General features: G+C 37.0%; 1 protein-coding gene across 1 annotated transcript; it reads right to left on the minus strand.

Moving 5' to 3' along the window:
* Positions 1–421: 421 nt before the first annotated feature.
* On the minus strand, positions 422–26,378 carry LOC307000500 (C-type mannose receptor 2-like). Its single transcript, XM_079616133.1, has 10 exons — positions 26,136–26,378; positions 6,144–6,527; positions 5,929–6,050; positions 5,464–5,567; positions 5,151–5,268; positions 3,194–3,275; positions 1,649–1,750; positions 1,445–1,566; positions 1,015–1,118; positions 422–720 (listed from the first exon to the last, which is right to left on the minus strand). Exons 1-10 carry the CDS (start codon positions 26,242–26,244, stop codon positions 558–560), a joined length of 1,410 nt encoding a protein of 469 aa, XP_079472259.1. The 5' UTR covers positions 26,245–26,378; the 3' UTR covers positions 422–557.
* Positions 26,379–26,728: the final 350 nt, after the last annotated feature.

A 26,728-nucleotide genomic window follows, 5' to 3' on the forward strand; every position in this document is an offset into this window, starting at 1 on the left:
TTACACATGGGGAGCAGGTGTACACTAAAAAACACAACTTGATATAAAAAACTTGATATGAAATAAAACATTTTCGTGAATCTGAAAATTTACGACAGAGCTGCTTTACAAACAATTTACACAAACATGTGTTCTACTTGTGTTTCATGAATGAGGCCTTTGATATTTATTTACAAGCTCTCAAGCTGTTCAGACATTGGCAATGAAAAAGCTATTATATGAAATGTGAAGAAAAAAAAAAGTTTACTATGGTAATTATTGTTATTGTTATTATTTTACCATTTTATTGAAAACAAAAGCAATACAACATAAAGCAGTTTCACAGACACTTCAGACTAACAAATGAGATGCATGATAACAGCCAGAAGAAGTTATAATTAACAGCGGCTTATAATGGAGCAAGATATGAACACATCAGATCTAAAGTGTGCAGCATTACAGATCACATGAAAGCAGTTAATGCTTGATGAATTCAACTTGCATTGTTTTAAAAGACAGGACTCTTAATAATGAATTATGTGATCACTATTGATCGACTCCATAAGATAATACAAGTTTCAGCATGAAAAAAAACAGGATGATCCATATTTCTCACAAATCCCTTTTTTCTTCTCAGAGCATTTGAGATCATTCCAGTTGTTCAGGGTGTGTTGAGGATCCAGTTCAATACAGTCCTCATCTGCACCACGATAGTTATTCGGCTCACCATCAACCCAAAACCTGAATAACATGTGTCAGATATTTAATTATAACCTCAACTAAACAACAAACAATTTAGGAATGTCACAAGCAACAAATACACAAATCATAAATGAACAGTAATCTCAGTACTGCATTTCAAGAGTAAACATAAAGCAGAAGTGAAAGTGCCTTTCGTGGTTTTGCTGTTTGTGGAAAAGCTGTCTTCAGCATTTTTCTGGAGGTTTTGATGTTCTTATTTTTAAAATGGGAATTAAAAAGACTGAAAAAAATAAATAAATACACATGCATTTCTGAGAGTATTTTGGCACTTACCCTTGTTTCAGGATTGAATTATCCACCCATTTCATGATCCCCTCAGTCTCAATCTCAGACAAACCAATCCACACTCTCTCCTTGACTAATGAAGTTATGTGCCTCTGTGTGTGAATAAAAACAGGAGTAAGTGTGATTCTTCTCATTGATTAACAGTCTCACACACACACACACACACACACACACACACACACACACACACACACACACACACACACACACACACACACACACACACACACACACACACACAACAACACACACAAACACACACACACACACACACACACACACACACACAAACACACACACACACACACACACACACACACACACACACACACACACACACACACACACACACACACACACACACACACACACACACACAAAGACACACACACACACACACACACACACACACACTCACCTGCTTCTCTTCAGTGTTGATAATAACCAGGTCAGCTCCTCGATCTCTGCAGTAATGCCTGGTGTCAGACCAGCTCTTATTCTCGTTGGACATAAACAAGCCATCTGGACCCCACAGAAATCCTAAAAGAAACACAACTTGTCAAAAAGTGTACATAAAAGAAGAAGAAAAAGACTATAAAAAAGAAATGTACATACAACTAACCTCGTTGAGAAGTGCACTGAAAGTGCTGCAGTGTGACGGCTGCAATCAGAAGAAGACAAAGAATCCCGAGGCACACTGTGATCAACACCAAACTGCTTCCTCCTGACAAAACACAAATATCAGTGAATACACTCCATATTGTCAGTTCTGTCATGACAACAGCAAATGATATAGGCAACTATTTGAATGTTGAGCAGCGAGCTCATTGGCTACTACAGCAGGAACCAATCAGCTGTGCCCTATAGAGATGATGTCATTGCTAGCAGACTAGGTTATGGCCGTTTCACACATAGGCCTACACAGTATAATCTGGACACAGCGACCCCATAGGTTTCAACGGAGAAAAGTGACGTCAATTAGCAGCATCACTTCCTGATGGCCGAGCGTACGCAGGCTCAAACTGAGCTTGACGACGTAGATGTGACGTGAGCAAACCTGTCTGACAGCTGTCAGTCTTCTAGTGGCTGTGCCGAGAGAAATCTGAATCATTCCCTTCCGAATCTCGCAGAGACGGAGAGCGCGAGTATTATCTGTCCATGAGCAACTTTATCACTCTCTGTGGGCTTCTCCCTTGACTTTATCGGACTAGACATGCAAATTCTGTGTGTTTTTGGGCACTTTTTGTTATGAAATCATATTTATTTTGTCCATCAAAAGTGTGCTTTCACTTTAATTGAGCGTGAGCAGCGCAGCAAAAATAGACTCGGCGCTGAAACCCCCGCTTCACTGCTGCTTACGCGACGCTCCTGCTTGACGCTCACGCTCTGCTCCTGCTCGCGGTGTTAACATTGATTAACATGCACACTGACAAAAATACACACCGCTCACGCTTGCGGTGTGAAACGGCCGTTATAGACCATCTAGAATTTGATCACAGAACTTTGTATATAAGGTTTTAAATTAACATTTGTAACATTACTGTAGAATATGTAAACAAGAACATATGCTGCAAAAAAGTAAAAAGTAAAAATAATTATTTGTTAATACACAAAACAATGATTGAAATCTAACAGTTCTCATTTCATGAACCCAAATTAAATACTCTGCTTACTCTGATTTCGGGCCCTTCCTTCATCCTGGATGTTTCTTTGAGGTCCAGTTGTGTCCATAATATTTATGTGATGTGAATTTTCATAGTAGTCGTCTAATTCCATTATTTGTTCTTGTGTCTTGCAGTACGTCTCGACAGATGATCCGTGTTCTCAGAATGACGACTACTTTTAATAGTCCACCTTATATAGTGCTAATTTTACACAGGAAGTGATTTCATTTGACACTGGTCTTTCATGTGAATATATGGTCTTTAATGTAAATATAGACTTCCTGAAACTCTCCTCAGACCTAACCTCTATATCATCTTGAACATCCAACCACATGTAGTGAGTGAAATCCCCATTTTGGCTGGTAAAATACATTCTTTCCAGATCAGAAAAACTCTTTAGTCAAAACTTCTGTGCTGTATTTCCTGAGAAGGCTGAGGAAATTTGGCATGCCAGGCAAAATCCTCAGCAGCTTCTACAGATGTACAATCGAGAGTATCCTCACCAGCTCCATCACAGTCTGGTTCGGCAGTTGTACAGCACGGGACCGCAGGGTGAGAACAGCCGAAACCATCACTGGAGAAGATCTACCAGATCAGGGTCAACAGGAGGGCCCACAACATCATTAAGGACAGTAGCCACCCCCAGCATAACATATTCACACTTCTACCATCTGGAAGACGCTACAGAAGTGTGAAAGCAAGGACAACAAGACTGAAAAACAACTTTTACCCACAGGCCATCAGGCTTGTGAATGTTACTTACCCACTGCCCCTTCCCCCAACACTGCAAACTGCCCTCTGATCCTGAGAGGTGCAATGATCCACCCCACCTTGCATGCATGCGCATGCGCACACGCGCGCACACACGCACGCACGCACACACGCACGCACGCACGCACGCACACACACACACACGCGCACGCACGCACACACACACACACACACACAGACAGAGGGACATGGAAGCGAACTACTGACAACTTACCTTTGCATACTTTGCACTGATTTTTTTTGTTTACATGGCACATACATGCACTTTATTTATGTCTCTTTGATGTCTATGTCACTTGTTATTTGTGTTGTAGGGTGTTTAATTGATGTCTGATAAGAATAAGAATTGCATTGTACTGTGTGACGACTGTTTCCTGTGGATATGACAATAAAGTTTGAAATTGAAAAATTCTCTATTACTGGCATTTGTCAGCGGATATAGTCAACTAACCTGGTTTCATAGAGTTGTCCTTATAAGTATCTTCACTTCTACACAATGGAAATTAGAAAAATGTTGGATCTGTGCCTTTGTAACAGGCTTTTTCTTTAAATGTTTTATACTGCCTCAAGTGACAAATGTAAAACTTTCTGAGAGATAAACCGATGAATTAATCCTGCAAGTCCACAAGTTCTCGAATAAACTGTCCACTGTGTGAGAATGATCTTTAGCCCCCTCTAGTGTATAAACATAAGCACACTTTCTGGCATACAGCTTTAACAGTGGTTATTTTATGTGACACATTAAGTCCTTTTCATTTCTTAAACTGTTTTATTTTTAGGTGCACTACTGTAGTGCTCAGTGACAGAGGATGATGATCAGAAGAACAGAGACATTGAATTGATGCCTTCATGTTTACATCTATTGAACACAGACAAGAAAGCAACCCAGACAGCAATATATTATAGTTTCGGCCCAGATCCGGACCACATCTGGGCTGTATGGATTCAACGCGTACCAGATGTGGGCCTGATCTGGGGCGAAACTGTTGCTGTCTGGAAAAATACAGCAAGACAATCAATACACAAAACATTTGCCAAAAGAAGAAACAACTAATTACTGACTGACGATGTAAATTATACCTAATAATGCTCATAAAACATTCAAACTACAACACACTGATCATTTCAACCAGGAAGACTGCCAACTCATCTTCATAAATGTAGCATTTCTTCTTTAGATTTCAACATGCGTACAATTAAACCCATTTACACACAAATTTAAATACTGTGCATGCTAGACAACACTGTATTACAACTTGAATTATTATATTTATATTCTATGTAAGTTCGAAATATCCCGCCATCTATCTTTCAAACTAACACTGTGTCACACATGCTCATAAATGGTGATTTCCTCAAAGTGAGCACCTTCGCTAACAGTCCTGAGAGAGGCACTTCGTGGTTATGTTGCTCACTTTTAGTTTCGTTTGGAACGACTGTTATTAAAGTGGTGTTGATCTTTAAATATTATCTGATAAATATTATCTCTACAAGTGCAGTTTCAACACTGATGTATAGAAGAACAATAGAAGATTATCAAATTAAATTGATACCAGTTTGAATAAAATTAAATTAGCAGACATGTTAAAAGATACTGTAGGAACCTCAATCCGAAATTTTAAGATTGATTCCGTAAAATAACACAATTAAAAACAAGACAATACAGGATTAACCCTATTTCTCACAAACCCCTTTCATCTGGGCAGAGCATGGGAGATCATTCCAGTTCTGGATGGAGTCTGAAGGCATCAGTTCAACACAGTCCTCGTCTCCACCTGCATTATTTGGCTCCTCTTCATACCAAAACCTGAACAACATGTGGAACAAGAGTAAATTTAGCACAGACGCAAGAGCAAAAGTGAAAGTGCAAAAGCTTAATAAGCATTTTGTTTTGCAAATAATCTTTGGTTGTGGTGTTTGTGGAAGAGTTTTGTCTTCAGAAATTTTTTAGAGGCCGTGAGTCTCATGTTTGAAATACATTTGCACTGGTTTTAGGACTTACCCTTGATTCAGTGTTGAATTATCAACCCATTTCATGATCCCCTCAGTCTCAGAGTCAGACAAACCAATCCACACTCTCTCCTTGATGAATGAAGTTAAGTGCCTCTGTGTGTGAATATAAACAGGAATAAGGGTACCTTTACACTGCAAGGATGAACTAAAAATGAAAAAGCAATGATCTGATCTGTTTATCATGTACAGGCCACAGTGTTGTTAAAACGATCCCTGTTCACACGGATAAGTGAAAACGACTAAAAAGCTATCGCTGTATGTATTGGCGATGTCACTTTGTACAGAAATACTACACGCATACACATTTTCACAAAGTTGCATTTTTGTAGTTTACACGAAATACAAAACTTGTACTTTGAACGCCCAAAATGCATAACAAGTTTCCCGATTTTAGTTGAAAACGGTGTGTCGTGTAAAGAGTGTGATTTTTTAACACACACTCACACACACTCACCTGCTTCTCTTCAGTGTTGATAATGACCAGATCAGCTCCTCGATCTCTGCAGAACTGCCTGCTCTCAGACCAGCTCTTCGACTCACTGGACATGAAGAAACATACAGGGCCACACAGATTTCCTAAAAGAAAATTTTAAAAAATGGATTAAGATAAAGAAATTTATGGAAAAAGAATCTACTTAAAAACAGATTCGTACACTGGAAAATACTGACCTTGTTTAGATTTTTCCTTCTTTAGTTCCTCACTCAAAGACGTGATTCTGGTCTCTAACTCCAGTTTCTTCTGATTCGAAGCATCAACACTTCCCTGTAACTGGCTTTTCTCAACACTGAGTTCATTGACTCTGGTCTCCAGCTCCAGTTTCTTCTGATTCAAAGAGTTGCAGTTGTTCTTCAGTTGGTCTTTTTCAGTCATTAGATCAGTGTTCTTGTCCTGTAAGCTGTTGATAGTGTGATTGAACTCTTCAACTGTGTTCTTGTAACTCTTTAACAGGTCTCTCTCTGCTGTGGTGGTGATGTACAGTGTGATGAAGACCAGCAGAAGAACACAGATGAGCCCGAGACACACTGTCATCAACACCAAACACCTGCTTCCTCCTGACAAACAGAGACAAAACACACACATATCAGTGTATACAGTAAATTTCATGCTAAGTTAAATCCCCCCTGTAGTCAATTAATCATGCCTTAAAATAAATGGAATGTAACTCTACACCCTTGCTTCATTTAGTATATGCGGAACCATGAATATGTAAATTAGCCCCGCCTCCACTCACTCACACCATCTCAGATCGCTGGCAGATCACTGAGCACCACTTTCAGAGATCCACTTTACTTTACTGTAGTAAACGCTGCACAATGTCAAGTGGAAATACTGGTTTAATTCAGCCATATATATATTTGAACCAGAAACTGATTCAGAAGAAGTGGAAGAGTGAATTATACGGGCTCGTCTACAGGTCGATGTATCAGAATGCGTTTTATGTATCACTCTCTACAGCGTCAGACACATGACGGTAATTAATATGATCAGCCTTTTGCCTGACTATGTTATCAAAGAGCTAATAATGTGTTGCTAATGTTACACAACCATGTTCCCGTTCGCCATCTCAGTCTACCTTCTAACAATCAGAACTTCAGTGGAGAAAGGCATATAGTTCATCATAACATATATATTATATACACAATTCACCCGCTATATTTATAAATGTACCCAATTTTCATATCAATAAAAAAATATACCGGGATAACTTTGCTTTTCTTGAGGCACCCCTGCTTTACAGCATAGTAATGATGATATGCTAAAGCCCGCCCGCCGGCACGTTGATCTGATCTGATTGGTTACAAGGTAGTTTGTGATGTCAGAAACACCAGCGATTTCAAACTGTTTTTTTGAGACTGTCTTTGGTTCACTGCAGTTTTAAAGAGAAAATATTCAGCAATGGTGTTGACTTATGAATCTGCACATGGTTTGTCTTAAAGCATATTAAAAACACAGTAGCGTACCGTGGGGTTTTAGTCAGGGCCTTCAGTGACGATCAACATACCCCCCCCCCCCTTTTTTTTATTGAGTGCATAATAAAAAAATAATAAAAATTATTATTTATAATTGATAATAAAAAAAAAAAAAAAAAAAAAATATATATATATATATATATATATATATATTAGGGGTGTCACGATTCTCCAAATCCTCGATTCGATTACATTTTCGATTCTAAGGTCACAGTTCGATTCGATTCTCGGTTTTTACTTTTTTTTTTTCTTTTTTTTTTTAAGCACAGGTTGCTATGCATTATTAGACCAAACTTTTATGCATAATATCTGACCTTTGTTCACAATGTAGGCTACCACTGTCAAATTTAAAAAATGTATTAAGAACATAATTTAACAATACTTATATCTTCAGTCAATTGTAAACTTAAGCAAAATAACCTGCGATCTAGTTTCTCTTTTGTAACTGCAGTCTTCTTCAGAGAAGATGACATTCAAGTTCACAACAAAACAAACAAACAAACAGACAAACAGTTTAACAGATACATCTATGCGTCGCGCAGAGCCACTTAAAATTTTAACACTTTATTCTCTGAGAGTGTACACACACACACACACACACCGGCGGCGCCATTCGGCGTCTGTCCGCGACGCTGCAGCAACGGCTCAAGACCTTGTTCAAAATTAATCCTGCCGCGCCAGAGAGCGCCATTCACATAGTTTTATATTACATTTATTTTAAATTAATAGATTTTATATACATTTATTTGTGTCAAATCGTCGTTATTACTTGCTGCAATATATATGTTTTACATTCATTTAGGCTACAGAAATCAGCTGGTTGAATGAAAATTGCTGATGTTATCAGATTTTCAGGATACATTCAGTTAACGGACGCTCTCTGAGATAAAGTGCAGACTAAGCAACGTTGTACAGTAGCCTCATATAGACATGATCTTAATTCCATAATGTCCTTAAACATAATATTGCAGGCCATAAACATGAAAGTGCGCGTCCGGTGTTCGATACCTCGAGTTGTCACAGACGCGACGCGGCGCTTCTCCTCCGGTGTGTGCGATATGGCGATACCTCGAGTTGTCAAAGACGCGGCGCTTCTCCTCCGGTGTGTGCGATATGGCGATACCTCGAGTTGTCATAGACGCGGCGCTTCTCGTCGGGTGTGCGGCATCCAGAGGAGGTTGACTCGCAGCATTTCAACACGCGTGTTTTTTTCTGCTTGACAAGCCGACCGAACGTGACATGGGGGCGTGGCAGCATCGACGATTTTATTTTTTAATTCGATGATCGAAATTATGACTTAATTTCGATCGATTTCGATTTAAAATCGAAATCGTGACACCCTTAATATATATATATATATATATATATATATACGAGTGCGGATTAGAACCCAGAACCTCTGACACGCTTGGCAAAAGTTCTACCACTAGACCATTAAAATACACAACTTTTGGATAAAAAATTGCGCTGTAAAATAACAGTAATCTACTGGCAGCTGTGGTTGCCAGCAAAGTACTGTTAATTTACAGGCCTCTACCGTTATTTTTACAGCTCTCCTTTTTTACAGCATGTTACTGTAAAAATACAATGGAAGGTAACTCGTATCATTTGGGCAACCGATTGCTTCAAACAGTTCAAGTTTAAAAACGAGTATTTAAACTGATAGTATTGTGAACTTCATTTGAGTCCACTGAACATGAATATCTCTTAATATAATGCTGCAAACATCTAATGTGTAATCGTGAATGAATTAAAAACATGACATTAACTAAAATCTTTGCAGTTAGCATTTAGCGAACAGTAGCACACATGTATGTGCTAAAGTATTTAGCAACGAGATTGTCACGGCATCAGCAACTACACAGTTCCTGCGTTTAAATAAAGCAACGGGCAGCATAACATCAGTGTTACTCTGCTCATCTTTGACTGAAGCACAGGCTCTACTCTCCAGCACAATGGTGACCCACAAAACTAATGAATTAAACTAAAAGATCTCTCCTGTATCATCTTGTGCAAAACACATAAAACACTTCAGTTTAATATTTACTCTCTTTATCAGTTATTGACTTCGCAAAACTTTTTTCTATGAACTTTTACTAATATTTCAGTGAAATTAACTTATTTTGTTTAGTAAACCTGACTGTTAAATTTTACAGAATATTGCTGTTTTTCCTTGATTTTACGGTAATCTACTGGCAGCTGTGGTTGCCAGTATAATGCTGTTTTTCTACAGTTTTATGCCGTAAATTAATTTACAGTTGATTACCGTTAAATTACACTTCACTCTGTTTTTTTTTTATTTGACACATTTAACCCTTTAAACCCCACTGCAAAATCTTCAGTTTTAAATGAACACTTGTCCACACTACAGGGTGTTGGAGTAACACTGAAGCAGTGTTGAAGTTAATTATATAATTCAGTGATTAATTAACTGATGATTGAGCATTAGTGATGAACACCTGACAAGTACAGAGAAACAACAACAAGATAAAAAAGTGAAACACAAGAACTACAACTTACTTCAGCCACAGAAGACATGAAATCTCTGAAGATCTCAGCAGAGAAGGATTAAACAACTAAAAAAAATAGCATTACCAGCTTCACTTATTATTAACCAGATTGACTTAATTAATTTTTTCGTCTACTGAAATTCCTATTGAGAATTAACAGAGGTTTAGATGTTGTTTTGTTTCATTTGACATTACCATTATGGAGATCAGTGTTTGCTTTAGTTGGGCTCCTGACCCTTGACTTTAACTTTAGATCTCAACAATGGTGACAATCAACAAAAAAGATAACATAAAATCTGAACATCACAGAATACGCTACTAAAAGTCAATACAAAACCAACAGCAAAAATAAAAGCAAAAAGTACAGATTAAAGAAAATAACCAGACAATTCAGCTGCATAATTTATTCATGCTGCAATGCATGCTGGGAGTGGTGGCTGATTTTTTTGTACTATGCTGGTACCCAACATGCATTGCAGCATAAAACTTCTGATTGTCACCATTGTTGAGATTCATACTCCGATTATTGATGTCTGTGTGTGTGTCTAGCTGATCTGTTTTAATGAAAAACAGTATGTTACTGTAAAATTTGGCTGTTTTTTTACAGAATTTTTTTACAGTGCACTGTAAAACATTGCTGTAAAAAAACGGCCAAATTTTACAGTAACATGCTGTTTTTCATTAAAACAGTAATATACCGTAAAAAAATGCCTTCTGGGTGATATTTGTTGTTTTCGAGAAACTAGCCTACAGGAATATACTGTGAATTAACAGCGCTCAAAGTCGACACTCAGAGTCTGTGTTCCAAATCACCCTATACCCTCATTCACTATTGCCTTTTTCACTACTACAGTCCACTTGACTGAGTGAATAATTTCATAGTTAATTCAGTTAATTTTCGAAGTTAATTGAGACACTGAGGAACACCTGCTGTTAACTATCAGAATCACTGAAGGAAAGAGAAACAAGAGGAACAGAAAAAAATATGAAATCAAGATAAAATAAATGCAATCTTAGCAAAAGATCTTAGCAGAGGAGGATTAAACAACTCCACAAACAGCATTACCAGATTCACTTATTACTAACCTGACTTTACTTACATCTACAGAAGGACTCATTGAAAGGTGGCAGAGGTTTAGATGTCATTTTATTGTCATTTGATGTTACCATGATGGTGATCAGTGTTTGCTTTAGTTGGGCTCTTGACCTTTGAACATTAGTATTTCTTTGGCTGCGGTAGCTGTGTCTTAAAAATACATTTGCTATGGCAAAAAAGCTGAAAAAATACAGGATCAGATGACTATGGCTGCTTGTTAATGGTGTCAATCATAGTGGCCCAATTCACTGATCTCATGTGTTGTCTAATGTTATTAATTGATGTATTATATTTTTGATTTTGGTGTTATTGTAATTCTACAGAATTATATTTTTCTGAAATTTGCCATTTAGAACAGTGGTTCTCAAATCCAGTCCTCGCGACCCACTGCTCTGAACATTTTGTATGTCTCCCTTATTTAACACACCTGAATCAGATCATCAGCTCGTTGGAGAGACTCCACGCAGCAAAATCCCCAGAGAACATTTGTTCCCTCTCTACAGAGAGTTAAAATAACTCTGAATCAGAGTTAAAGTTAATGAGATACTTAAGTGATTAATTAAGTGATGATTGGGGATTAATTATGAACACCTTCTGTCAACAAGCAGAATCACTGAAGGAAAGAGAAACTCAAGAACTACAACTGACTTCAGCCACAGCAAGATCTCAGCAGAGGAGGATTAAACAACTCCACAAACAGCATTACCAACCTCACTTATTACTAACCAGACTGACTTTATTTCTGTCAGACGTCTACAGAAGGTCTTAGTGAGAATTAACAGAGGTGTAGATGTTGAGGATTTATTGACATTTTTGGTTGCCATTCTGGAGACCAGTGTTTCCTTTAGTTGGGCAGTTTTACTCTTTTTTTTTTTTGTGAGTTTGTGTTTTTTGTAACTGGTTTTACCAAAACATGTAAATTGTTACAAAGAATGCAAGGAACAAAGGCAAAAAGTTTTCAACAACAAAAAGTAGAATAATGCACTTATCTAATCACTGTCCAACAGTGGTTATTTGATGTTAATATATTATATTCACTAACAATACTCCCTTACCACAGATCAGACAATCTGAATTTAGATTTTTAAAATGCATAATTTTTTTTAGACACAGACATCAAGAATCAGCATATGAATCTCAACAATGTTGGCATATTTCATGCCGCAATGCATGCTGGGAGCCACAATAGTATAAAAATGGATGCAAAACCCAGGATGTATTGCGGCATGAAACATGTCACCATTGTTGAGATTCATATGCTGATTATTGAAATCTGTGTCTTAAAAGAAAAAAAATCCCTATAAAGTTTTTTAAAAATTCTAAATTCAGATATCCAATCTGTAGCGAGTTTCGTTCTGAAAATAATCTACTAATATCCAATAACCACTTTAAGACAGTGATGAGAGAAGTGCATTACTCTACTTTTTACAATTGAAAACTATATCACCCAGTGGCATAGGTTTGATTTTGATATTGGTGGGGACGGGGACATCATTATATAGTTTTGATCGAAATTATTGCTAGGGACAGGGGCGGACTGGCCATCTGTGTGATCTGGAGAATCACAGAACGGCCGGTACTCCAGGACGGCCGGCGGGCCGGCCCACCACCCGCCACGCATGCAGTCATCACCTGTTTTTTTTTCCCTGTTAACGCGGCCGCGGGTAAAAAAGCGGAAAGAAAAGGGCGGGGCTGAGAAGGCGAGATAAAAAAATTTTGCGGAATTTCGATACTGAAGCCGCTAAATGTCGCAAACTAACTGAAATATTTAGCAGCACAGCCAGCAGCAGCACCAGTTAAATATTAGCAGCAGTGAAATAAGTGAGCCAGATAGATGTGCAGCAACATGCCACCAGCGATGATGAGGGACAGAGAGATGAGCTGCTTCCACAGGTAGATCCAGGGGCAAGTAAGTATGGAACATGAGAGGAGAAAGAGAGTTACTTGCTAGGGATGATGTTAGGAAGTGATATTCAGGTTGCTACATTTTTAATGATTACAGTAGTTAAAACAGCTAAACTTCAACATTTTAGCTGTAAAATGCCACATGCAGTAGCTAATATTAAGAAATATGTTGTGCTTTTACTTTTAAAAATGTTGGTAACATTACAGTTAATGCTTACAAACTTTAAAGATTTTGAATACAGAAGTTACATTTGTAATGGTGTATTTTAATTTAGATGTGGTATTATTATTTGTGCAGTAAGATTAATTACTGCATAAATTAATTAAGATTATTAAGTAATCATTTCATTTTAAGACAGCATGGAATATATATATAATTGTATAATCTATTCCATGCTATCTTGGAATAAAACCTTTTTTTTTATCCATTCCATCATTTGTTTATTCAGGTTGAGCTTAGACCACGAGCAGAGAAAGACACCCACTCCAGCTCAACTTTAAATTACTTTAAGCGCCCCAAGTCAGACAGTCACAGCCTAAAGTTTTTTTTACACAGGACTGCAGTGTGTTGACTGTTGAGACCTCCATTTATATGTGAGTATTCAAGTTAATCTAGAATAATATGCTTTTAACACATCTAGTCAACATCAGTGATAATAATTTGGATGGTATAGTATCATGAGCCACAATTAAAGTCTTGTGACACTCATGCCAGGCGTTATTGTTGTTGTTGACGAGTTTCCGCGCGCTGATTGCTTTGGGCCGGGCATAGTCAAAGTCCAGGGCCATTTTTTAGTCCCAGTCCGTCCCTGGCTAGGGATATATATCAATATCACTGGATATTGGTAGGGACACGTCCCTAGCGTCCCTACTAAATTCTACGCCCCTGATATCACCTGATCATCTTTGTTTCTAGCTTTCTTTGTAACAATTTACATGTTTGGTAAAACCAGTTACAAAAACCACAAACTCACACAAAACAAATAAAGAGTAAAACTGCCCAACTAAAGGAAACACTGGTCTCCAGAATGGTAACCAAAAAATGTAAATAAATCCTCAACATCTACACCTCTGTTAATTCTCACTAAGACCTTCTGTAGACGTATGACAGAATTAAAGTCAGTCTGGTTAGTAATAAGTGAGGTTGGTAATGCTGTTTGTGGAGTTGTTTAATCCTCCTCTGCTGAGAACTTGCTGTGGCTGAAGTCAGTTGTAGTTCTTGAGTTTCTCTTTCCTTCAGTGATTCTGCTTGTTGACAGCAGGTGTTCATAATTAATCCCCAATCATCACTAAATTAATCACTTAAGTATCTCATTAACTTTAACTCTAATTCAGAGTTATTTTAACTCTGTAAAGAGGGACCAAATGTTATCTGAGCAGAGTTAATTTACCTCTGGGGATTTTGCTGTGTGGAGTCTCTCCAACGAGCTGATGATCTGATTCAGGTGTATTAAATAAGGGAGACATACAAAATGTTCAGAACAGTGGGTCGCGAGGACTGGATTTGAGAACCACTGATTTAGAAAATATGAAGGATTTTAAAAAGTTTATACTAAGAACATTTTGAATTTTCAGATCAGCTAGACACACACACAGACATCAAGAATCGGAGTATGAATCTCAACAATGGTGACAATCCTAAGTTTTATGCTGCAATGCATGTTGGGTACCAGAATAGTAAAAAAAAAAAAAATCAGCCACGACTCCCAGCATGCATTGCAGCATGAATCAATTATGCAGCTGAATTGTCTGGTTATTTTCTTTAATTTGTACTTTTTGCTTATATTTTGACAATTTTTACAAACTGATTGAGATCAATGTGACAAAAATGATGTCCCTACTGGTTCTGACGGCACACCACTGTAAAAACACATATAAACAACGTTAAAAGCTTGATTTTCACCACAGGACTTTAAGTTTCAAATTTACCTTTGACTTATAGTGCTTCCTTTTATAAGACAAGCATTGCTATACGGTAAAATATCGACAATGTAAAAAGTAAATGTAATTAATACATCATATAAAAGCAGAAACATTGATGTATTGTTTTTAGATTTTTTTTTTTATATTGTGTGTGAGACTTCCTCAAACATTAGTGACACCTTAACAACATAATCTGCGACACCATTTCTGCTTTAAAGTCATTTTCTGCTTACTGCGCTTTTCATCTTTTCCTTCATCCTGGCTGCGAATTGGTGTTCGAGGTCCAAATGTGTCTTCAATATCTCTGCGTTCAACATTTTGATAAATGTCTGAATCCATTATTCGCTGTGTTGGACAATACGTCTTCACAGATAAGCTGTGATCTTTAGAATGATGAGTAGTGTTTTTAAAATAGTGCTAACCCTAAACAGGAAATGATTTCATTTCACACTGGCCTTCGACAAGAATAAAGAGTTGGAGTCCATCTTAAAAACTCCCTGCAGACTCACACTACTGTGTGTGTGTATTGTACATTCAACCACATGTTATCCGCTTCAAACGCCAACAAGAGGAATCTATGAGCACTCAAATAAACTCAAACACACTTAAACAGGCCAAACTGGAGCTTTGTATTGATGATGCAGGAACAGCAGAAAGTGCCTAAATCTGATGTTTCTGTTCCTCTCTGATCACTTCAGTCTGATAAACCTGCTCTCTGCTGCCCCTGCTGGACTGGAGCAAATATTGCTATAAACAGATGCACAAGAATGAAATGTGAAATAAAAACAAAATGCTGAGATAATAATAATGGTCAACTGGCCATTTTCATAAAACAGAAGCAGTTAAAAAGCAGTTTTGCAGTCACTCGATCTTTCTTTACTTTAATTATATAGCACAAGTAAACACAACAGAAGTTGACCACTGTGCTTTACATAACAAAACAAATGGGAAACGTGAAAAGAAGAGCAAAATATCAATTAAACAATATAGTTAAACCCACATTAAAAATTTAGAGAAATGCCGGTCCAAGAGATATAACTTTAGTTTGAGTTTAAACTGATATAAAGAGGTCAACGATCTCAGGGATATAGGGATGAACCGATAACAGCAAAGGCACAATCCCCTCTCGACTTTAATCTAATAATATTATTCTCAATATCAGAATAATCCATAGTGTAATAAACAGATACACAAGAATGAAATATGAAATAAAAACAAAATGCTGAGATAATAATGTCAACTGACCATTTTAATAAAACTGAAGCAGTTCAAAAGCAGTTTCGCAGTCACTCAATATCAGAATAATAGGGTGAATCAGAGCAATGAGACTTTAGACTTCTGTACTTTACTGTGATTTTCACATAAACACTTTCAGGCCAATAATGAGACGGATAATAACAGCTAGAAAAATGTTTATCCTAATATCTTCTCATGAGCACGTGAGGAACACATCAGATGTAAAGTGCAGAATTTCACATGAAAGCAGTTCATGATGAAATAAACTGACAGTTTTAAAAGACAGGAATCTTAATAATGATTTGTGTGATCAAAATAAGACTGATTCCACAAGATAACACAAGTAAAAGCATGACAGGAATGGATAAAACCTATTTCTCACAAATACATTTGATCCTATCTGAGCAGAGGAAATCATGCCAGTTGTTCACACTGTCTCCTTCAGGATCAAGCATGATGCAGTCCTCATCTCTGCCATAGCTATTTGGCTCACCTTTTAACCAAAACCTGAATAAAATGTGTCAGATTTTCAATTATTCAGAACTCCAAAACTTCAAGCAATCTGAAGCTTTTGATGGTCTTATTTTTAAAATAAGAATAAAAATACAAACAAATAAATCCACAGTGGATTTCTGTGAGTGTTTTATCACTTACCCTTGTTTCAGGATTGAATTATCCACCCATTTCATGATCCCCTCAGTCTCAGAGTCAGACAAACCAATCCACACTCTCTCCTTGACTAAAGAAGTTATGCGCCTCTGTGTGTGAATAAAATCAGAAATAATTGTGATTCCTCTCTTTCACTAACAGACACACACACACACACACACACACACACACACACACACACACACACACACACACACACACACACACACACACACACACACACACACACACAAACACCATTGGCTATTTGCAAGCAAAAGTGATTCAATCAGGCTTCAGCATTTCGAGAAAAAGGTTAACCTAAAATAGAAAAGGAAAACCTTCCATACGTAATGTCAAGAAACCGACTCGATAAGGGAACTCACCTGCTTCTCTTCAGTGTTGATAATGACCAGATCAGCTCCTCGATCTCTGCAGAACTGCTTGCACTCAGACCAGTTTTTTGAATCATTGTATATGAACAAGACATCTGGACCCCACAGAAATCCTAAAATAAATACAAGCTATTTAAAACTGTATACATAAAAGATGGGGAAAGACTAGAAGAAAACAAAAACCTTGTTTAGAAGTGGCCTGAAAAAAGAACTGCAGTATCATTCCAGCAATCAGAAGAAGACAAAGGATCCCGAGACACACTATGACCAACACCAAACACCTGCTTCCTCCTGAAAAACAGGAACAAAACACAAATATGAATGAATACACTCCATATTGTCAGAAATATTGTTTAAAGTCAAAACTTTGTAAGTGGAGCTTTTTAAAGAGGTCATGAGAATTCAAATGTTCCTTGATCCTTTTACCTGCAGGACAGCACTTTAAATAGCACCATGCACTTTCTCTCCAGCTGGACTGTCGCAGTATGCATACCGGTAACTACACTTTATTATCTAGTGTATGTGCGGGGGTGGTTGGGCTGAGGGAAATGTTGTTGTATATTTTGTTTTGTATTCTGTCTTGTCAAATAGTTTTATTGTCTTTGTATAAATGTATCAGATGTGCTGTATGTATGGCACATAACAATTTTCTGAAAGGATAAATAAATCTCTCTCTCTCTAAGAGTTTGGTATAATATAAAAATACCCTGTACGTTTCAAAACTAAAAACTTTCTTGATGTTCCAAAAACTGCTTTTATTGAAACCAAGGCCAGCAAACGACAGGATCTTAACAGTGGATACACAGCAAAATCCCCAGTGTTAAATCAACACTGCTCGGAGCATATATGGTCCCACTCTACAGAGTGTTAAAATAACACTGAATCAGTGTTAAAGTTAATGAGATAATTAAGTGATTAATTAAGTGATGATTGAACATTATGTTGGACACCTGCTGTTAACCAGCAGAATCACTGAAGAACAGAGAAACACAAGAACTACAACTGACTTTTAATCACAGCTTTAAATTAAATCAGCTGAAGATAAAAATAAGACATTCAATCTGTGAAGATCTCAACAGTGCTCAAATTAAACAACTCCACAAACAGCATTACCAGCTTCACTTATTACTAACCAGACTGACTTTATTTCTGTCAGACGTCTACAGAAGTTTTATTGAGAATTAACAGAGGTTTAGATGTTGATGTTTTAGTCACCATTTAAAAATCACCATTATGGTGAACAGTGTTGCCTTTAGTTGTGCAATTTGATTATTTTTTTATTATTTGATTTCATGGTCATTGTAACAGTGTTTACCAAAACACACAAAGGTTGCAAAGAAAGCCAGCAACAAAGATGGTCAGGTGATAGGCCTATAGTTTTCAACAAGTACAAAAATCAAAAAAGTTTATCATTTACTGAAAATGGTTATTTGGTATTAATAGATTTTCAATAACATTCATTTCGGTCTATAGATCAGTCATCAATCTGAATCTTAATTTTTTTATAATTGGGAAAGTAATCTTTGGACAAACACACAGACATCAAGAATCCCCATATGAATCTCATTAATGGTGACATGCTTTATGCCGCAATGCATTATGGGAGGCACCATAGTATAAAAATCATGGCTCCCAGCATGCATTGCAGCATGAAGCATGTCACCATTGTTGAGATTCATACTCTGATTATTGATGTCTGTTGTTTCTAATTTAAAAATAATAATTTTCAAAAAAAATCTGAAATGTATATCAAATGTTTAATTCAGGATGACTGCTCTGTGTCAAAAAAAAGTGACTTTTATTAATAACTAATAACAACTTTTGTTTTTTGTCAGGGATAAGATTAGTGAATCTTTCATCTTTATAATAATGAAAACGATAACACCTGGACATTTAATATTTTTAGCTTCTTTTGTAACATATTATGAGTTTTGGTAAATATTGTTACAAAGACCAAAATTGTACTTAAAATGCCATGAGTCAAACTGCCCAACTGAAGGGGAAACTGATCACCATAATGGTGACCTTTTTTTTTTAAAACATCGACATCTAAACTTTTGTCCATAGACATATACCAGAAATAAAGTCAGTCTGGTTAGTAATTAGTGAAGCTGGTAATGCTGTTTGTGGAGTTGTTAATCCTCCTCTGCTGAAATCTTTAGAGATTGAGTGTCTTATTTTTATCTTCAGCTGATTTAATTTAAAGCTGTGACTAAAAGTCAGTTGTAGTTCTTGTGTTTCTCTGTTCTTCAGTGATTGTGCTTGTTGACAGCAGGTGTTCACCATTAATGTTCAATCATCACTTAATTAATCACTTAATTATCTCATTAACTTTAACACTGATTCAGTGTTATTTTAACACTCTGTAGAGTGGGACCATATATGCTCCGAGCAGTGTTGATTTAACACTGGGGATTTTGCTGTGTACTTGTGACGTCACAGAGCAGCTTTTTGAAAATGACGGCCTTTGCAGAAGAATATCAACGCCTACGTCTATATCACCGCGTCTTTGGCCCCGCCCACGTTAGTGAACGGTGAGAACAAGAAAAGATCGACACAGGATCAATAACATTACCTTCCAAATGATCATAATGCTAGGATAGTGTTTTTTTGTTTTGTTTGTATTTGGTGCCTATTTCACTGTGAATTATTTGGTAAAATTCGGCACATGCTTTGCAAACAGACTTTTTTGATATGGATTTGCCAGCAGCGCCACAAACATGTAACTAGGCTACTCATGTTTTTTTGTTTTTTTTTTAATTGGCAAAACTTCACACGTACAAAACCCAAACAAAGTGTAAAAGACATAAAACATACAACATACAATGATTGTTTGATATTATAAAAATATGGAGAGAGCATGTTTCACACATTCAACATAAGAAAAAAAAAAAAAAAGAAAAAAAGGGGGTTGGTTACCATAAGGTTGGAAAAGGAGGGCGTGTATGTGCGTGTGAGTGCCTGTGTGTGTGTGTGTGTGTGTGTGTGTGTGCGCGTATGAATAAACCTGTGTGTGTGTGTGTGTGTGTGTGAGTGCGTAGGAATAAACATGACCGTGCGTGTATGTTTGTGTATGATTAAGTGTTCTGTGTTTGAATGTTGAGATCAGCAGGACTGGTGTAGTATTGGTTGTTATAATTAAAGTTAAAGTACTGTCCCATAGTTATAGGAGGGGATGAGTTGGGTTGGGTTGGGTCAGGCTCAACGGATCTTTCCTCAAACTGCTCCAGCCCTCACCGGGGCCGAGGAACACAGTAATCCCAGGGGTGGAGTGGGGCTTCGTGGGGATGGGGGAAACCCAGAAACCCTCCCCACCTCTGCCCTCCCCTGCTCCCATCATCAGTTGTTGTCCTACTGACGGGCCAGCTCATTTACACACCCCACTATCCCTGTAATATGTGCCTTCTAAGTCTAAATGAGGTCTAAGTGCATTAAAAGAGGTGCCGCGCAGGGGGTAGAACTTATTCAGATCCATCCCAAGCACCACCCTTTTCCCTACATATTGATTGATTGTGTGATTAAATGTATGATGAGATGCATTAAAAAGAGGTAGAGGACAGCAGTGCAGAGCTTCTTCAGGCCCTCCACACAGCACATCCCAGTTCTTAAATATGAATGTGAATGTTGGTCATCTAAAATGAGGAGCATTAAAAAGTGAGGTGTGCAGAGTGGAGCCAGCCCCAGCAGTTACAGTGGAGGAGGAGGTTCGTGGAGGCGCGGTTAAGAGGTGAGGCATGCTCTCCCTCAAGGTAACCCCCCCAGCCCATCCAGCCCATCCAGCCAACCCCCCACCAGGGAGCCAGTCTCATGCCCCTGGAGGCTAAAGCCGTACAGAGGAAAATTACAGGTTGTGGGTGTGCCATTCTGGAAATAAGATATAGGGAGGCGTTTTAAGGTTTGTAGTGGAGAGTGAAAAAATTATCCCCGTCCTGCTGATTTGTCCCTAATGCTGTAGATATGTTATATTGTGAGAAATGAGTTATCTAAGTGGTAAAGGGGTATGGCAAACGACAATAGAGCAAGTTTACTAATATTGATGAGTGATAAATGAAATCGCGAAAACTGAGTCTCGAAAACTGAGTCTCGGTCAGAGGGGGCCAACGGAGCTAAGAATTTAGAAATTTAGAAAGTGCTAGCCAAATGGATGGTGAATCAATTGAGTTTTTTTTCCAGAGGAGTGATTTGATATTTCTACTGAGATGTGATCCAAAAGTAGTTTTTTCCAAATAGAGATATGAATTTTGTTTTTTGTTTTCCAATTTATGAAGATAGTTTTCTTGGCGACAGCTAACGCGACCAGCAGAGTTTTACTATTCACGATATTCAGGTTGATTGTGGAGATGTCTCCAAGTAGACAAAGAGATGGGGACGACGGGATGGAACAACCAAAGAAAGCGGATAAAATCCCTGTAACCTTTTCCCAGAGTTGTTGTATAGGAGTACAGTGCTAGAGAGCATGAATATATGTGTCCCTGCAGTTCTGAGTACAGTGTGAACAGATGTCTGAAGCGGAGCCCATATGAAATAATTTCCGTCCAGTGAGGTGAGTCCTGTGGATAGTCTTGTATTGTATTAGCTGTAAATTAGTGTTTTTGGTCATGAAAAAAGTGTTTTTGCAGACTTGAGTCCAGAAATCGGCATCAGTGTGAATAGATAAATCCGATTCCCATTTAGCAGTGGGGAGATTTATGATAATGTCTGTTTGTATCACTATTTTGTAGATTTTAGATAGTAGTTTTTTTGAGGATGAAATATTAATTAGTTTTGATATAGGTGGAGCGAGTTCTAAATTTACCATTGGAGTGTTAGTGGTTGGTTTAATTGATGATTTAATTGATGATTTAATCTGTAGATATTGTAGGAATTGTTTATCGGTGATGCCAAATTTCTGGACATGTAGAGAAATTGCCATTGATGAAAATATGTTGCAGATGAGTAATACCTTTATCTTTCCAGGAATTGAAATTGAGTGTTTTATTATTGCAAATGAAATCAGGGTTATTCCAAATTGGGGTGAGTTTCAGATGGGAAAGCTTTGTGTTAGTAATATTGTGGAATTTCCACCAGGCTGTCAGAGTTGAGCTGATTATAGGTGCTTTGAAACAGGAGTGTTTTTTAATTGTCCGGGTAAATAAAAGGCTAGTCATGTTTATTCTAATGCCTGATCTGTGGTCAGTGATTTCTGATGTAATTATTCAAATTCAGACAGATTATCTCTCAAAATTGTTCAATACTGTTTACGCATCAGTAAATCAACTTGATTCAGTAAATCAAGCCAGTGACTAAACAATCAACTTCATGTTGTTTCTCTGTAGGACCTTAATCTCGATAGCTGTAATGGTAAAAGCGTAGTAAAAGTTTTAGAGAGAATTCCACAAGTAATACTAGCTATTTAATATGCAAACATGTCAGCCAATCACAGCAGTGGGCGTTTACACTGAAGTCTCACAGCAGCCAATCACAGCAGTGGGCGTTTACACTGAAGTCTCACAGCAGCCAATCACAGTAGTGGGCGTTTACACTGAAGTCTCACAGCAGCCAATCACAGTAGTGGGCGTTTACACTGAAGTCTTACAGCAGCCAATCACAGTAGTGGGCGTTTACACTGAAGTCTCACAGCAGCCAATCACAGTAGTGGGCGTTTACACTGAAGTCTCACAGCAGCCAATCACAGTAGTGGGCGTTTACACTGAAGTCTCACAGCAGCCAATCACAGTAGAGGGCGTTTACACTGAAGTCTCACAGCAGCCAATCACAGTAGTGGGCGTTTACACTGAAGTCTCACAGCAGACACGCCCCTTAAAACCGAGCGTTCAAATCAGAGGCTAAAATCAGGCTTGAAAAAATGCCTTTTATTTCTAAATTATGACCGATTTTTATGTTAAAATCATACTAACATTATAAGGGCACCTCAGGAAACATTATAAAATAATAAAATAATCCAGTATATGACCTCTTTAAGAGTATTTTGTTTTATAACAGCGAACATCTGGAATAAAAATATGCAAACAAGAACATAACTGACAAACTGACAAAATAAAAATAAATTCTATTTATACATTTCATATAAAAGCAGAAATATTGACATATTGGTCTTAGAAAACCGTGACAGAAATCTAACAGTTCTCCTTTCCTGACACCTTGATGCCAACTCTGCTTCAAACATTCATACACATTCTGCAATTTCCAGATCTAACCTTGAGGTCCAGTTGTGTCTATAACATTTCTAGCATTTTCATAAAAGTCCTTTAATTCCTTTATTTGTTCTTGTGTCTTGCAGTTTGTCTTGACAGATAAGTGTTTCTCAGAATGATGACTACATTTAAGAGTTCGTATTATGTAGTGCTAAATTTACACAGGACGTGATTTAATTTGACACTGCCCTTACCAAAAATATATGGGACTATACTGCAAAATATAATGCGATATATTACATTATACATTTTTATATATGGGAAACTAGTGCTTATATTTTTCAATATACTGCAATGCATTGGGGTCACCATTGTGCTGAAGAGTTGAGCCTGTGGTGAGCTTGATGATTGGCTGTGGAGATTAATATTTTTTAAAAGTAATACTTGCGTGTATATATATATAAAAAAAAATTATAATATCTCTGACAAAAGTGTTATTATGCATTTGTGCTTTTATGAACTAGTTACGTGGAACATGAATAATGTAAGTTATTCTTAAATGTAATATATTTGTTGGACTGTGTGTGTTTATGATATGTTAGTAAATATATCTGCAATGTATTAGACGTGCGTGCAGTATCATATCTGATCGCATATACATATATTATGAAATGTATTACTGAATATAACATTATGATATATTAGTAATAGTAAATATATTGTCACATATTTTTCAATGTAAGGAAAGTGGCAATTCCTTATTTATTATTCAATATATTAACACAATATATTATTCTGTTTATTTTCAAATATTCTGTTATATCATTAAAATATTGATCAATCATGTATTGGGAAATATATTTTATTTTTGAAAGGAGAGGTCCAGTTGTGTTCTTAATGTCTCTGCGTTCAGTATTTTCATAAACAGTGTCTATTTCCATAATCTGCTGTTATGTTGGACCGTACACACACACAGATGAGCTGTGATCTTCAGAATGAAGAGTGCTTTTTACAATAAAAATGAACCATCACTGAGCTTACTTAAGCTGGACTTATGATGCTATTTTCTTCTAGAAATAAACTTTGCTGCATTATTTTCCTGTTATCTCTATTTTTGAAATGCTGCGAACTCTAAACAAGAAGTGGTTTCATATCGCACTGGCCTTTACCAAGAATAAAGACTTGCAGACCAACCTAAAAACTCCCTGCAGACCCATATTACTATGTTTGTGTATTGTACATTCAACCACATGTTATCTTCAAACAAAAGCTCCAAGAAGAGGAACATGTGAGCACTCAAATAAACTCAAACACACTTAAACAGGCCAAACTGGAGCGTTCCCAGTCAACACACTGATCTCACAGAGCATTATCCCCTAACATTCTTATACAGTTTTAGCGGGAAGTTTCCCAGCAGACACAAGACTGAACCTCTTAAAAGAGTTTGTTTGAAAGTAATAGTTTGGTGTGGTCACCATTGTGGAGGTCAGTGTTTGCTTTAGTTGAGCTCTTTGGCCTTGACAATTTGCTATTAGTTTTTCTCGGACTGCTGTAGGTGTTAGTAACAGCAATATAAGTATTTATTATTACAAGAGGAAATGTGATCAGGTATGTTGGCTGCTTGTTGATAATGACAAAGTTGTTCTAATATAGTGGCCTGTTTTCATCTAGGGACTAGTCTCTGGGATCAATTTTAATGATCAGGACAATCCAGGAGTTCCTACAGCAGTTTAAACAGAAAATCTTGAGTGTTTAATATAATAATCAAATCTGTGTACAATAAGATTTTAACATGCTTCATGCCGCAATGCATTCTGGGCATACAAATGCATATACATACAAAACTCATCAGTTCCTCCCAGAATGCATTGCTGCATGAAGCATGTCACTGTTATTCACGCGCTAGTTCTTGAGGTTTGAGTGTGATTGTTAGCAATGGGTGGATTCAGCTTTAGTGAAGCGCCTCACCACTTTTAATCTTGCGATTTATTAAGTATATTGGCTGCTTGATGATAATAACAAATTTCCCTCATTCGTTTAAACAAAAATCCTTCAGTGATTGTGCTTGTTATCATCAGATGTCTTCAATAATGGTCAATCATCACTCAATTATTCATTTAACACTCTGAGTGTGGATTATATAAACACTGAGCAATGTTATTTTAACACTGGGGATTTTGTGTAATACATTTTCAAAACTCTTAGTACAAAAATCCGAACTGATCGCATGCTTTCATTACAGTTATACACATTTCAGTCCATAATCATTATTTCAAAAACAAGATTATTGTAATATGTAATGAGAACATTCAGTTTAATCCGAAACACAACAGTATGATCTTCTTTCAATTGAGTACTTTTAACAATCAATGAATTCAACAGCAAACAATGCACGATACATGTTTCAATTCACCCTTGTTGCAGTAATACAGGCTACAGATACAACATTAGAAAATACACTTACATTATACATATACATTGAATCCATAATGTTTATAATTGTAAAAATCTAGTGTGTTATCAAAAGCTGTGCTGAAGTTATGAAACTGCATGAGGTTTTGTGCTAGAACAGAGTTTGCTGGCAATACAGTATCTTTAGATAATACACAGGCCTTTTTAACAAAAACTTGTATTCGTTGATAATGATAGTGGAATATCTAAAATATGCAAATAAGAACATATGTTGAAAAGTTAAATAAAATTACTTATGTAAAATTTGAACACAAAAAGCAGAAACATGGACACATTGTTCTTTGAAAAAAGATTGCATTTATAAGTAACTTTTCTCATTTCCTCAAACGTTAACAACATAATTTCTTCTTCAAATGAAACTTTCTACTTACTGCACTTTCCATCTTTTCCTTCATCCTGGCTGTGATTCTGTGTTGGAGGTCCAGGTGTGTCCTTAATATCATCATTTGCAACATTTTCATAAATGTCCTGTAATTCCATTGTTCGCTCGTCTGACAGCAAGTGTTCAGATGAGCTGTGCTTGAATGATAGTCATGGTTTCTTTTAAATAGTGCTAACACTAAATAGGAAGTGGCTTTAATAGTTCAAAAAATACTTTCATTCCCACAACGAAACTCTCTGCATAGACTCAAACACATTTAAAGGAACACGCCGACTTTTTGGGACTTAAAGGTCCGATGACAAAATAACCCCAGTTATTTTATTATTTTATGTTTTCTGGGTTCCCCTTATAATGTTAGTATGTTTTTTAGATAAAAAATAGTCATAATTTAGAAAAAGGCATTTTTCCTAGCCTGATTTTGAGCCTCTGATTTGAACGCTCTGTTTGAAGGGCAGGTTTCAAAAACTGTTTTCAAACTGTTCAAAGCTGCTCAAACTTGTTTCAAAAAACCTGCTTCGAAAACCTGTTTGAAGTCTGTGTGAGATTCAGTGCGAATCACTGCTGTGATTGGTTGACATGCTT

The sequence above is a fragment of the Phoxinus phoxinus genome (genome assembly GCF_949152265.1).
Source record: "Phoxinus phoxinus genome assembly, chromosome: 6".
Classification (NCBI taxonomy): Eukaryota; Metazoa; Chordata; class Actinopteri; order Cypriniformes; family Leuciscidae; genus Phoxinus; species Phoxinus phoxinus.